The sequence below is a fragment of the Suncus etruscus genome, chromosome 12 (assembly GCF_024139225.1).
Source record: "Suncus etruscus isolate mSunEtr1 chromosome 12, mSunEtr1.pri.cur, whole genome shotgun sequence".
In the NCBI taxonomy this organism is placed as follows: Eukaryota; Metazoa; Chordata; class Mammalia; order Eulipotyphla; family Soricidae; genus Suncus; species Suncus etruscus.
The window spans coordinates 33,843,890-33,859,014 of NC_064859.1; the positions used below are offsets into that span (position 1 = coordinate 33,843,890).

Below are 15,125 nucleotides of genomic sequence, written 5' to 3' on the forward strand. Positions count from 1 at the left end.
CGGGCTCGACCAGCGGAGCGCCGAGACCTCCACCCCGCCCACCCGCCCGTCGCTCCGTGATTACGTCATCACGACGCGACCGGAAGTCGCTCGCCTCGCCTGGGAGGCTCATCGATGTTTCGCTCAGCGGCTCCCTTGGCCTAGGCGGAGTTGGGGAGTGGTGGAGGGGACCCCGAAATCACACGCTCACGGCCTCGGACACTCGTGGGGGATTGAGGGGAAATATGCGTGTGCTGAATGGGACAGGCGGCCCCGATAAACCAGCAGGGAGGCGTTCTCTCGGATCTCGGGAGTGAGGCGGAACTTTTCTCCTCGGGATCGAGTTTTCCCGGGGGGGACCCGAATGCTGAGACTCAATAGGTGCTTCGGCTTTAGTCTTCCTCCAGGTTTCCCCCCCCCCCCAACTCCTTTCCGAGGGCCGGAAGGGGTTAAATCTTGAACTCCGGCGGCGTCCTGGGAGAAGGGCCGGTGAGGTTTCTTCGGGAGGGAGGTCTGAAGCGAGGTGGGGGTGGGTGGCTGCAAACCGGGTGCAAATAAAATAAGGGGGGCTCGTTTCCTTCCGCTCGGATGCATGGATCCGCTTTGTTGCAACAAGCCAGGAGGGGTGAGTGGGAAGTTTCCAACTCGGACCCGGTGGGAGAAAGGCAGAAGTGGAGCTTGCTTGGAAGGAAGGAAAGGGGGTGAACTTTCTATTCCGGGGGGCCAGTGTACGGTTCCCTTCCTTTGCTGCTGTCTGACTGGGGCGCACCCCGAAGTTGTCAGCTCCTCCTCTGGAAACTTCCCTCTCACCCCCTTATCCATCAGCTGAGGGGCAGACACCCCGTCTGCAGAGAAATGAATTCGAGAATGAAAAGATCACGGGAACGTGGAGACAGACAGTCGAATCTTTTGGTTGTTAAAAAATTGGGGGGAGGGCTGGAGCGGTGGTGCAGGGCGTAAAGGCGTCTCTGACTTGCACGAGCTAGCCTAGGACTGACTGTTTCGATCCCCCAGCGTCCCATATGTTCCCCCAAGCCAGGAGCCTTTTCTGATTGCTTAGCCTGGAGTAACCCCTGAACGTCACCTGGTGTGGCCCAAAGTATTCCCGTCCACTTCTTTTCTTTTTTGGTTTTTGGGCCACACCCGGCGGTGCTCAGGGGTTACTCCTGGCTGTTTGCTCAGAAATAGCTCCTGGCAGGCACGGGGGACCATATGGGACACCGGGATTCGAACCAACCACCTTTGGTCCTGGATCGGCTGCTTGCAAGGCAAACGCCGCTGTGCTATCTTTCCGGGCCCGCCCATCCACTTCTTTATGCTCAGGAGCGATCCCTTAATGGACGAGATGGGGTTAACAATTAGCCCGTTTAGCTAAAAATGGGCTAGGCTGGGACTCGATCTCCTGCTGACACTTGGGAGCAGGCTTTGTTGCAATGACTTGTTGTAGACTTCCATCTCTAGAACCTGGCCAAGGAAGAGCAAACTTTTCCTTTTTTTTTTTATGTGTTTGTTGCAGGTCCATAACAAGTTTGGATTTCGTCCTCTTCAAACCTCTCTCCTTTCAGTGATTTTTGCATTTCGGCAAGGGTTGAATCATTGTGATTTTAATCAGGGACTCAAACTAAAATTCCTAGGCTTTAATAAAGCTTGACACACCTCTGCTTTCTCCAGTCAAGCCATCACAGAGTCTTTGCTCTGTAACTTCAAAATGATGTCTTGTGTTCCAAGTCTGTTTTAAAGTCTTTCCAATATTATCACACTAGTTTGAATCTAATATCGATTTTTGCCTACTATGGTGCTTGTCTGCTCTTTAAGATTTAACTCTAATCGCTTTAAATTACAGCACTAACGCATTCTGTTCATGCTCCGTTGAGTTTATGTCCTGGGATGTTTGTAAAAAATACTTCTGATATTAACATTTAATATCTTGATGACCATGTTTTCCTGTTACATTAATAAGCTTGGTTTTTCCTTATGTAGATACTTTATATACAGGCTACTACTTTGTTTTTATTTTTGCACTGTTTTGGGGCCTCACCCGGAAATGCTGGGGGTGGTGGTTATTCCTGGCTTTACACTCAGGAATCATTCCTCACTCTTTTCAAGGGACTATATGAGGTGCTAGGATTGAACCCGAATTGGCTGGGTGCAAGTCAAGCACCCTACCTGCTGTACTATCTCTCCAGTCTCTGTTCAAACTATTTTTTTTTAATTTTACATAGTCACTGTGAAATTACAAAGTTATTCATGATTTGGTTTTAGGCATTTACAATGTTTCAACACCAATTCCTTCACCAAGGTCCATTTTCATCCCCACATCTGCTTCCACCAGTCGGCTCTATGAGAGGTTCTTATTTTTTTTTTTAATTCATTAAAAAAAAATATGGAGCGCTTCACGAATTTGCATGTCATCCTTGTGCATGGTTATCTTCTCTGTATCTTTCCAATTTTAGTATATGTGCTGCTGAAGTGAGCACACAATCATCTATTCTTGGATACTTGGGTTGTTTCAGATTTTGACTGTGGATAGTGCTGCAAGGAACATAGGGGTGCAAATACCTTTTCTCTATTTTGAGTCTAGGGGCTCTTGGGGTATATTGCAAGAAATGGAGATGCTGGATCAATTTGAAGCTCCATTCCTAGGTTTTTTTTTTTTTTTTTTTTTTTTTTTTTTAGGAATGTCCATTTTGTTTGCTAGAAAGGCTGAACCAATAGACTTTCCCACCAGCAGTGAATGAGAATACTTTCTCCATGCATCCGTGCCAGCACTGGTTGTTCTTGTTTTTTTCCTGTTTTTTTTTTTTTTTTTTTTTTTTTAATGTTTGTCAGTTTCTATTGTGTGAGATGATAATCTCATTGTTGCATTGATTTGCATGTCCCTGATGATGAGTGTCGCAGGCCATTTGTAAAACTTGTAATTCTTTGGGGAAGACTGTTCATCTTTTATCCCCATTTTTTGATGGGGTAGGATGGTATTAATCGCTTATCAGGTGTTGGTGCTAAATAATTTCTCCCCAAACTGGGATGCCTTTTTCTGGTCCTTATTTCCTTTGAGGTGCAGAGCTTCTTAATATAGTCCCACGTGTTTGTTTGCTTCCACTTGCTTGTTCAGTGCTGTTTCATCCTTGAAGATGCCCTTAGCTTTTTTTTTCTTTTTGGGTTTTGGGCTACACCCGGCATTGCTCAGGGGTTACTCCTGGCTGTCTGCTCAGAAATAGCTCCTGGCAGGCACGGGGGACCATATGGGACACCGGGATTCGAACCAACCACCTTAGGTCCTGGATCGGCTGCTTGCAAGGCAAACGCCTGCTGTGCTATCTCTCCGGGCCTGCCCTTAGCTTTAATGTCAAGCCGAGTCCTGCCTATGTTTTCCTCTATATACCTTATGGTTTTAGATCTGATATCAAGGTCTTTAATCCATTTTGATCAGACTTTTATGCATGGCATTAGAATGAGGTCTGAGTTCACTTTTTTTGCAGGTAGAAGGCCAGTTTTCCCTACAACACTTATTGAAGAGGCATGAAGTCCACTTGATACTTTTTGCTTCTGTAGTGAAGATTAACTTTTCATATTGCTGAGTGTCTATCTCAGGATATTTAACTCTATTCTGTTGATCTGAGGGTTGTCTTTATTCCAATACCATGCTATTTTATTTTTTATTTTTAAAATTTTTTATTGAGTCCATTGTGAATTATAAGTCTTTCATAGTTGTGTTTCAGACATATAGTGACAGTGAAATAGGGCCATTTTCACCATTAGTGTTGACTTCCCTTCATCAGAGTTCTCAGCATGCATCCCGTGTAGCCCACTGGTCTACCAGTGTAACAAGTCCTTTTTGTGTTTAGCTTGTTATAGTTTACCATGCTGTTTTAATTACTACTTCTTTGTACAAGCTACTCTTTTTTTTTTCTTTTCTTTTTGCCACACCTGGATATGCTCAGGGTTCTACACTCCTGGTGTTGCTTGGAGCATTAAAGAGAATGCTGAGGTTTGAATATTTGGTACGCAAAGTATGTTCCGTACCTGCTGTACTATTGCTTCACCCCCAGTATTCTTAGCTCCTAAAGAAGATAATGTAATCTATTAACAGTTAACTTTTTATTTTAAAAATAAATTTTGTATTATAAATAAATATAATCTTGTATTATAAATGAATCTGAATTTTGGGGGGGGTACTTTTTTTTTGGCCACACTCAGTTGTGCTCAGGGCTGACTTTTTTTTTTAATTTTTTTATTTTGAATTATGAGAACAAAAGATGCAAAGAAAGAGGACAAGGTAAAGTTACAGTGGAAGGACAATCACCCATAACATAATTCTCAGAAGTCCCCTTGCTGATATCTTAACTTTGAACTTTCAGCCAAAAAAAAAAATAAAATAAAACAGAATCCATGTGCAATTATTTTGTCCCTCGAGTCCCCAGATTGTAGCACATTATAATATTTCTTAACAGCACACAAGGCAATCTAAAGCCATCAAATTTACGTAACTCCTTTAACATTAGAGGCATAGTATTTTTTACATTTCCATGTACATGAATATTAGCTTAAGTTAACCTCAAATTTTAAGTGGGTGCATTTTAAGGATTAGAGTCAAAGAAGCACAGTAAAAACGTTGTTAGAGTGGCAATTGTTTGCATAGGCCCACCAAAAGATGAGAGGCATGGAAAGGAATAACCTTGGCCTAAATATAAAGAGATCCTACCCCTGAAGTTTCCTGGCATAAGACCAGCTCTAGGCTTCAGGCAAGTTATCGTCCGATCCAAGACATTGTACGTAGTGCCAACACACTTTTCACACAGTCTCTGTTGTTGGTATCATGTTTCTGTATTAAAGATTCTGGAATCTGCATGTCCTACATTGAAGTCATGATGTGGAGTGTCTTCTCGTTTCACCTCACCATGAAAGGGCAATGCAGGAAGCCCTTTCCTGTAAGCAGGTTGTTGTTAAGTCTTCTCAGTGTTAAGGGAAATCTCTTTTGAGCAGGACAATGTCTGAGCAGTGGTAGAGGATTGCTTTCAGGTGATGTTATAGACAAACCTCACAATTAAGGGGCAATACAGCAAGCCCTGTCCAGTAATCAGGGCTGACTCTTGACTCTGTGCTCAGGTTTCATTCCCAGAGGAACTTGACACCATGGTGCTGGAGATCAAACATGGGCTGGCTGAAGGCAAGGCAAGCATCTTATACATTGTATTATCTCTCTAGTCTACATTTTTTTTAACCTAACATTGTTTATATACATTGTTTATAACATTGGTTTCATTGTATAGCATTATAATTTGACATCTTAAATCTGTAAGTTTTAGATTATGGTTGCCATCAAAAGTCATTTCAGGGCCCTGAGCAATAGCACAGTGGGAAGGGCATTTGCTCTGCAAATGCTGACCAGACTTCTGTACCCAGCATCCCATATAGTCCCTCATGCCTACCAGGGGTGATTTCTGAGCAAGAAGCCAGGAGTAACCCTTGAGTGCCCCCAGGTGTGGCTCCCAAACAAAACAAACAAAAAAAAGTAATTTCATATACCATTATACATAGATAGATTGTCTTGAAAAAAGTAATTTCATATACCATTATACATAGATAGATTGTCTTTACCCTTTCTAACCCTGTTAGAACTCCGTTTCCCACTGTTGACTACCATTTTATTCTGTCTCAGAGTTGAATTTTATTTTGTTTGAAAAACAAGAATCCTAACAAAGAAAACCTTATTGCATGGAATGTATTTCTCAAGATTTGTTTTCTTTTCTTTTTTTTTTTTTTTTTTTGGTTTTGTTTGTCACACCCTAACCCCTGGCTCTATGCTCAGAAATCGCTCCTGGCAGACTAGGGATGCCGGGATTCACCACCGACCTTCTGCATGCAAGGCAAATGCCTTAATTCTATTCTATCTCTCCGGCCCTGAAGCAACCAAATTTAAAGCCCCATCTACCCCAATGTCATCCTGCTTGAGAGCTTGCTAGATTGTTGCTGGAGGAAAATGATCTTGAGAGATGTGTAAATACATTAACTTAAAGACGTGTACATACATTAACTTACTAGCACACAGAAGATTTTGTTCTGTTCTGTTCTTTTTCTTTTCTTTTTTTTTTTCCGGGCCACACCCTGTGACGCTTAGGGTACTTCCAGCTATGTGCCTAGATACTGCTCCTGTCTTGGGGGACCATATAGGATGCTTGGGGATCTAACTGTGGTCTGTCCTAGGTCAGCATGTGCAAGGCATATGCCCTACCGCTTGCGCCACCACTTCGCCCTGCTCTGTTCTTTTTCAGGTCCTCTTAGTATTACTCAAAACCGGAGATTTCCTAATTCTTAACAGGTTTGGCAATGTTTCTGAACCAGGCAGCTTCAGTGTTTCATAAACTTTATTAACTCTTTAAGTAAAAACAAAAGGAGAAAGCACTTCAATAAAAATAAGTCAGTAAAGAAACCTGATGCAAAGTGTCTTTCAGCACATAATTGATTTATTGTTTTGAGATTACAATTAGTGTAACAGAGGGAGGATGGGCATTTGGTGTTGGGGATCAAATCCAGTGTTCCTGTGTGCAGACAACTCAGACCATTGAGCTGTCTGGGCCTGTTGAGTTACCTCCTGCCCCAAAGATAAATTTAGAATGAAATGAAATCCTGGGCCTTAGTTAATGGGAAGATATATAGTGAAAAGATAGCGAGCAAGAAACAGTTTCTCTATGCACTCATGAATATACTTTTTATGTTGAATATCAGCCCCTCATAGAACTTTAGTCCCTTCTTAGTATTATATCAGCTGAATGGAATTCATAACATGGGAAACAGTAACAATAATATAAAAGTTCATTATTTTAAATAATATACTCTGTAATTTTGTCCTTTTACCTTCCCACCCTCTGGTGGTAGTTGTGGTGATTGGGTGTTGTATACACTTGCTTGCAGTGATCATGGGGAGACTTTTGTAACACTTGAGTTGTTTTTGAACTGTGTAAACTTTCTGTTTGCTGTATGGGGGGTTAACAGTCATGATCAGGAGCTACTTTTAGTTTATGTGCCCAAGGATTGCATCTGGTGTTCCTCTAAGGAATCGTACCAATAAACAAACCTAGGCATCTGTGTACAGCATATGCTCCTATGTTGAGCCATCACACTCAGGCCCCTTTGTAATTTTTTTGAATTTACCATAGAGCTCAGACTTAGGCATTTATTGACTTTGCATGAACTGGGGAAATAAACTTTCCCAATCTGTTTCCCAATCCTAGTGTCTAAAAGTTCTCACTAATGTGTCCAGACAAGCCTGGTTTTCTTTTCCTTTTCCTGTGAGCTTTACATATTCACCCAGTGATTTTTGGCAGCTGAACTGATTTAAACAGTTTTATTTATTTATTTTTTTTTTGGTTTTTGGGCCACACCCGGTGACGCTCAGGGGTTACTCCTGGCTATGCGCTCAGAAGTCGCTCCTGGCTTGGGGGACCATATGGGACGCCGGGGGATCGAACCGCGGTCCGTCTCCTAGGCTAGCACAGGTAAGGCAGGCACCTTACCTCCAGCGCCACCGCCCGGCCCCAACAGTTTTATTTTTAATTATGATATGATTTACCAAGTTGTTTATTTCAGGCATTAAATATTCACATACCAGTCCTACCACCTGTGTGACCTTCTCTTTACCAGTGACCCAATTTCCAACCCACCAATATAGCTTACCTCCTTGCAGACACAAACAAATTTACTTCATCTTGTTGGTTACAACACAAAGGCAAATAGAATTATCAAAACTTAGTCAGCAAGGGCCAATTTGAAATAGGTGTCACATCTCTTCATGGTATTACTAAAGACAGTGTCTAAGGATTTCCTGGGCTATGGTTGATACAGTTGAGCCTCTGTGTTACTTTAGGCTCGCTGAGGTTGGTAGATATCCTATGATACTACTGGGCTGACACTACTATACAATTTTGAGGTGTCATGGGGCTGCTTGTGGCTGTGTGGTCCAGGATTTATAGACCTGAAACAAATTTAGTGACTTGGCAGTTTGATATGGTTAAGTTGCAGAGCTGGGTCCTTTTATCAGTGCCACAGAGGAATCAGCCCAGATGAGACTACCAGGGAAATATTGGCAACTATTATTTTCTTTTGGAGCTTGGTAGAGGAGCCAGGTCATTTTTTCTGCAGGAATATGGAGGGAGTGGGCAGAGGCAATGGTTTTTTCTTGTGGCAGGGTGTTGAAGGGCCTTGGTCTGGATCTATTCTGAAAGAAGGTCCAGAGTTCAGCCAAGTAGGCTGGTGCCTCCTGAGAAGGTTCAGTCACTGGGTGGGCCTTTTCAGTTTTCTGGCCCCAAATTTAGGCCTTTTCTGCTGAATTTTGTGCCTTCAGGCAGAAAGGGGAATCTGCTTCCACCCCTTCTGAGAAGGTCCCAAAAGGTAACAAACTCAGACCAGACTGAATACCTGAGAAGAGTTGGTGGCCATTGTTTTCTTTTTTTTGGGGGGCGTGGGGTGGGGGTTCACCTGGTGGTGCTCTGTGTGGTCAGATTCTTGAACAGATTTTGTTGTTGTTTTTGGTTTTTGGGTCACACCCGGCAGCGCTCAGGGGTTACTTCTGGCTCTACGCTCAGAAATCTCTCCTGGCAGGCTTGGGGGACCATATGGGATGCCGAGATTTGAGCCACCGTCCTTCTGCATGCAAGGCAAACACCCTACCTCCATGCTATCTCTCCGGCCCCTGATATATTTTCTTTTTGAAGGGGAAGGGTTGGCTTTATGCTCAGCGCTCAGTTTTTGTTGTTGTTTTTGGGCCACACCCAGCGATGCTGTCTAGGGTTACTCCTGGTTCTGGGTTCAGAAATCGATCCTGGCAGTCTCGGGGGACCATCTGGGATGGGGGGGATCGAACTTGGGTCCGTCTTAGGTTAGCAGCATGCAAGGCAAATGCTTTACTGCTATGCTATCACTTCAGCCTTATTGTTTTTTTATAGTTTGTTTGTTTGTTTGTTTTGGAGCCATACCTGGCCTCGCTCAGCTATTACTCCTGGCTCTGCTCTCAGAAATCCTCCTGGCAGGGCTGGAGCTATAGCACAACGCTGCTGATCCAGGATGGACCTCGGCTTGATCCCCTGGCATCCCATATAGTCCCCCAAACCAGGAGCATGATTTCTGAGTAACCCCAGAGTGCTGCCAGGTGTGACTGCCCCCCCCCCCAAAAAAAAAAGAAGTAAGAAATCTTCCTGGCAGGTTCCGAGGACCACATGGAATGTTGGTCTGTCTTGGATCTGCTGACTGCAAGGCAAACGCCCTATGGCTATGCTATTTCTCTGGCCCCAGAGCTCAGTATTTTAGAGTGTAGACTCTGAACTCACTCCTGGTGGTGCTCAGGTGACCATGTAGTGCCAGGTTTTTAACTGGGGTGGGCCATATGACAGGTAAGCACTTTAATCTCTGAACTATCATTCTGGCCCCTGAACTGATATGGTGGGGGGAACACCTGGTGGTGCATTCAGGGATCACTCCTGGTAGCGCTCAAAGAATCATATGGGGATTGAACTCTACGTGTGAGGCAAAAGCAGCCGAGGCCAGAGAGACATTTAAGGGAATAGAACATTCTTTGTGGGAGGACTGGTTGGGTTGGGTCTCCAGCACTATGTTGTTTCCCAAGCACTACTCCTGACAGTATGTTCTTGACTTTGTGCTCTGGTGACCATGAGTAGCTATTAAGTACTGCTGAGTGTGGCCTCATGAAAAAAAAAGTAATATACCTGTTTCCTCTTTATTTTGTGTCAAGGATCCTCTTTTCCTGGTAAATGGCTATTAACATTTAAAAAGCTTGCCAGGTGGGCCGGAGCAATAGTCCAGCAGTTAATATGTTTGCCTTGCATGCAGTCGACCTGGGTTCTATCCCTGGCATCCCATATAGACCTCAGAACACAACCAGGAGTAATTCCTGAGTGCAGAGCTAGGAGTAACCCCTCAGGACCACCTGGTATGGCCTAAAATCCAAAACCAACCAACAAACAAAAACTTTCTGGGAAGCAGTGGAGTTTTTTTTTTTTTGTTTTGGGCCACACCCAGCGATGCTCAGGGGTTACTCCTGGCTGTCTGCTCAGAAATAGCTCCTGGCAGGCACGGGGGACCATATGGGACACCGGGATTCGAACCAACCACCTTTGGTCCTGGATCGGCTGCTTGCAAGGCAAACGCCGCTGTGCTATCTCTCTGGGTCCAGCAGTGGAGTTTTAAGGGTTACAAAACACAAACTAATTACAAAAAACTTTTTTTTTTTGTTTTTGATTTTGGTTTTTGGGCCACACCCAGTGGTGCTCTGGGTAATCCTGGTTCTGCACTCAGAAATCACTCCTGGCATGCACAGGGGACCATATAGGATGCCGGGATTTAAACCACATTCTGTCTTGGGTTGGCTGCATGCAAGGCAAATGCCCTACTGCTGTGCTATCGCTTCAGCCTTGAAACATTTTCTTAAAAAAATGTTTTTTGGGGGGGCTGTAGAGATAGCATGGAGGTAGGGCATTTGCCTTACATCCAGAAGGACGGTGGCATCCTGGCATCCCATATGGTCCCCCGTGCCTGCCAGGGGCGATTTCTGAGTGCAGAGCCAGGAGTAACCCCCTGAGCACTGCCAGGTGTGACCCAAAATAAAAAAAAAATTTTTTTTCAGGAAACATTTTCATAGTAAGCAGTTGGTAAGAGCCTCACTCATCCACTATTTTAAAGGCAGGCTTATTTGAGTTATAAAACTACAGATTAAAAGATTAGGAGCCAGAGCAATAGTAGAACACAGATAATGGGTAGGATGTTTGCCTTGTATGTGACCAACCTGGGTTTGATCTCTGGTATGCCACATGGTTCCTCAAATCTCCACGAGTAATTCCTGAGTGCAGAGCCTGGAGTAAGCCTGCAGTATTGCTGGATATGTCCCCACCACCAAAAGAAATGTACCACTGTCTTATAGATATATTGTCACAATTGTACCATACCACAGCATTGCCGTGCAGTCATTGTTTTATAAATTAGATCTAGCTTCTTATTTTACTTTTTATTATTTATGGGCTTGGGGGCCATACCTGGGGGCTACTCCTGAAGTAATATGTGGGAATGTGGGAGGTGCTTCAGTTGATGCTTGGGGGACCATTCGATTGCTTGGAATTGGACCTTGGATTCTCACACACTTCAGTCCTTTGAATTATCTTACTGATTCCTCTTATTTTTAATTCTGAGGATATGTGAACCAATTAATTAACCAGAATATATATTTTTCCAATTGGTATGTTTTAAATTTAAATTTTATTGCCCTTTTTTGATAATAAGATATTTATATTGGATGTTTCTCATTTTTTAGTATAGTTTATGTTTGTTTAATTAGGAAAAATTGGGGCCAGAGAGATAGCATGGAGGTAAGGCGTTTGCCTTTGCATGCAGAAAGATGATGGTTGGAATACCGGCATCCCATATGGTCCCCCGAGCCTGCCAGGAGCGATTTCTGAGCATAGAGCCAGGAGTAACCCCTGAGCACTGCCAGGTGTGACCCCCCAAAAAAACCCAGATAAATAAAAAAAAAAGTTAGTATATACTAGGGGCAATCACTCTCCCACTCTGCTATCACTTTGGCCCCTTTTCAATTTCTTCTTCCCCCTCTTCCTCCTCCTCCTCCTTCTCTTTGATCTCTTCCTCCTCCTCCTCCTTTTTCTCCTCCTCCTCTTCCTTCTCCTCCTCTCTCCCCCCTCTCCCCACCTCTTCCTCCGTCTCTATACCCAGGTACTCAGGGGTTACTCATGTCTCTTTGCTTAGGAATCACTCTTGGCAGGTTTGGGGGACCATATGGGACTCAAGGGATCAAATTGGGTTTGCCATGTGAAGGCAAATGCCCTACCCACTGTGCTGTCGCTCTGGCCCTAATAAATTTCTTTTAACCCACTTAACTCTTTATCATAATAAACTAAATTTTTGGTTTGTTTGGTGTTGGGAATTGATCCCAATTCAACAATCCCACTCAACTATATTCACTATCTCAAGATAAATAGCATTACAATAGGGATTGGGGAGATAGTACAGTGGGTACTGTCTTGCCTGAAGCAGACTCTGGTTTGATCCTTGGCATCTCATATGATTCCTCAAGCACTACTAGGAGTGATTTCTGAGTAGCGAGCCAGGAGCTTGGAGGAGACCCTGAGAGGAGCTTGGAGGAGACCCTGAGCACTCCTAGTTGTGGCTCAATCCAAAACAACATTATTATGATAAACTACATTGTTAATTAAATATTATATATTAAAACCAACCTGATTTTTCTTAGCAAATTCATCTTCAATTTCAAATATAAAAATAAAACAATTGAACTTCCTACTCTCTGATCTCAACTAATGCTGAATGGTACAAAACAACAACAACAACAACAACAACAACAACAAAGTTTACTCTGGAGAGTGGGACTGGAGAGATAGTATAGCAGGCAAAGCATTCATTCACCTTGTACTCTTCTGTCCCAGGCTTGATCCCTGTCACACCATGGTTGCTCACCAAATCCTGCCAGGAGTGATCTCTGAGCTCAGAGCCAGGAGTAAGTCCTGAGTATCACTGGTTGTAGTCCCCAAACAAAACAAACTAAATTTTACTCTGTATTACCATGTTGAATAATTTTATTTTATTTTTATTTTTGGGGGGAAGGGGTCACACGTGGCAGCACTCAGAGGTTACTCCTGGCTCTATGCTCAGAAATTGTTCCTGGCAGACAGTTGTTCGGGGAACCAGGAATGCTGGGATTTGAACCACCGTCCTTCTGCATGCAAGGCAAACACCCCACCTCCATGCTATCTCTCTGGCCGCAATATTATTATTTTTAACTTGATTAAACTACATTGATCCATAATCCAGAATACATAATCATAACCTAAAATGTTTCTTGAATATTAGAAACTATTTTAGGGGTACACACTGGTAGTGCTTGGGGCTTGCTTCTGACTCTTTGCTCAAGGACCACTTCTTACAGAGCTTGAGAGACTATATAGGGTGGGAACCCAGATTTGCTGCAAGTAAAGTAAGTACCTGCTGTTCTAAGGCCGTGGCCCCAAAATATTAGAAACATTTACCTGGCTCATCTTACAAATTTTCCTTAAACTATGTTGCATGCATATAAGGCGCATTTTGAAGAGTATAAAATAATGTTTGCAAGGGTCCGGAGAGATAGCATGAAGGTAGTGTGTTGGCCTTGCATGCAGAAGGTTGGTGGTTCGAATCTCGGCAATCCATATGGTCCCCTGAGCCTGCCAGGAGTGATTTCTGAGCATAGAGCTAGGAGTAACCCCTGAGTACTGCTGGGTGTAACCCAAACAAACAGACAAACAAAAAAAACTAAAAAAAAAAAAATAATGTTTGCTAAATAAAAAGCAAGTTTTTAATTTCTAATGATGAAATGGCCTATTTATCTGTGAAAGTTAAACTCACTAATTGTTGATTTTCTTTTTTCATTCTTTTTTTCTAGTTACAAGTACACAACATGTTTCCACTGACAGAGGAAAACAAACCAGTGGCCCAATTGTTGCTCAATTCTGGTACCTGTCCAAGATGTATCTTCAGATTCTGTGGTGTGGACTTTCATGCACCTTATAAATTTACCTCCAAGGTATTTCCTTTGTTTTGTTTAGCTTTATTTCAGGGCTCCATCTAGCAGTGTTGGGAGTAACTACTGGCTCTGCTGAGCTGGGGATTGTGGAGCTGATGAGGGAGTCAAACTTGTAATGAGGGATGGAACCAAGGCTCCTGTATGGAGGCATGTACTAGCCATTGAGCTATCTTTCTAGTCTTCAGATTAACAAGTTTATACATATTGTCCATGGGTGCCTGTTCATTTGAGGGCAAGTTTCTATCCATAACTTCATTATATAATTAAAACCAAAACAACTGTGATTGCCATAAGAAAATAAGTCTGAGAAGTGTCTTAAGTTATTATATCTAAAAATTAAAGTAGTGCGTCTTTGTGCACTGAATGTTTTTAGAGATCTTTCCAAAAGGTTTGTAGACAAATTCCCAGAAATTAGTGCTTCTCACAAGAGACTAGAACAGTGTAATAGAAAAGGTAAGTGGTAGTTTTGTGTTCATCTGTTAAGTGGAAGCATTTTGGGTTTGGTTGCCTCTTTTCTTTCTTTCTTTTCTATATTGCCATCTGAACCCCTGAAAATAAATATTTATCATCATCATTAACTACTATTAGAAACAACAAAAGATCTTTGACATCTTTGAGATCTTTAACATTCATAGTAATAGAGAACTTTGATATAGAATAGATTACATACAGAAAACACTTTCAATTGAATCCCCGTGAAAAACACTGTTACGAAGTTGTTCATAGTTGAGTTTCATTCATACAGTGAGCACCTTTCACAAGTACACTTCCTACTACCAGTTTCCTCATGCCTCTAATGGCAGACATTTTTTTCCTTTTATTTATTTTGTTGGTTTTTGGGTCACACCTGGTGCCGCTCAGGAGTTACTCCTGGCTCTGCACTCAGAAATTGCTCCTGGCAGGCACTGGGGACCATATGGGATGCCGGGATTTGAACCACTGTTGGTCCTGAAACCACTGTGTGCAAGGCAAATGCCCTACCATTGGGCTACCTTTCTGGTCCCCGTTTTTCCTTTTCTTTCTCTCCCTTCTTAAAATTTTTTTTAGACACTGGTTTGCAATATTTTTACTGAAGGATATTATGCATATCACTTTTTCTCCTTTGTTGTTGGTTTTCGGGGCCACACTCAGTGGTACTTAGGTCTTACTTCTGACTCTGCACTAAGAAATTACTTCTGGCAGGCTTGGGGACAATATGAGATGATGGGGATCAAACCTTAATTGGCTGCATGCAAGAGAAATGCCCTACCTACTGTGCTCTTGCTCCAGCCCATATTTTATTGCCTTTTAGCACTCAGTTCTTGTCCAGAGTGATCATTTTCAACTATAATTGTAATAGTGGTCTCTTCTCTGCCCTAACAGCATTTTCCTCACTCATTGTGGCAAACTTCCTTCTGGGTCTCTTCCCTATTTTTTCTGAATACTATTACCAACTATCTTATTTTTTTTATATATATATATATATCAAACAAATGAGTGTGACTCATTCTATGTCTGTGTTTCTCCCTCTGACTCATTTTGCTCAGCATAATGCTCTGAGCGTGGATATAAC

The 15,125-nt window shown here is 42.8% G+C and overlaps 1 protein-coding gene and 1 pseudogene across 1 annotated transcript in view; one reads left to right on the plus strand and one right to left on the minus strand.

Annotated features, from left to right (window-relative positions):
- Window positions 1-2,356: 2,356 nt before the first annotated feature.
- LOC126025236 (uncharacterized) lies at window positions 2,357-2,456 on the minus strand (annotated as a pseudogene).
- A 10,985-nt stretch (window positions 2,457-13,441) lies between these two features.
- Window positions 13,442-15,125, plus strand: part of PUS10 (pseudouridine synthase 10) — a 70,542-nt gene continuing 68,858 nt past the window's right edge. The window contains exon 1 of the mRNA XM_049784761.1: window positions 13,442-13,573. Coding sequence (XP_049640718.1) covers window positions 13,448-13,573 — 126 coding nt within the window. The 5' untranslated portion in view covers window positions 13,442-13,447. The remainder of the gene's footprint in view (window positions 13,574-15,125) is intronic.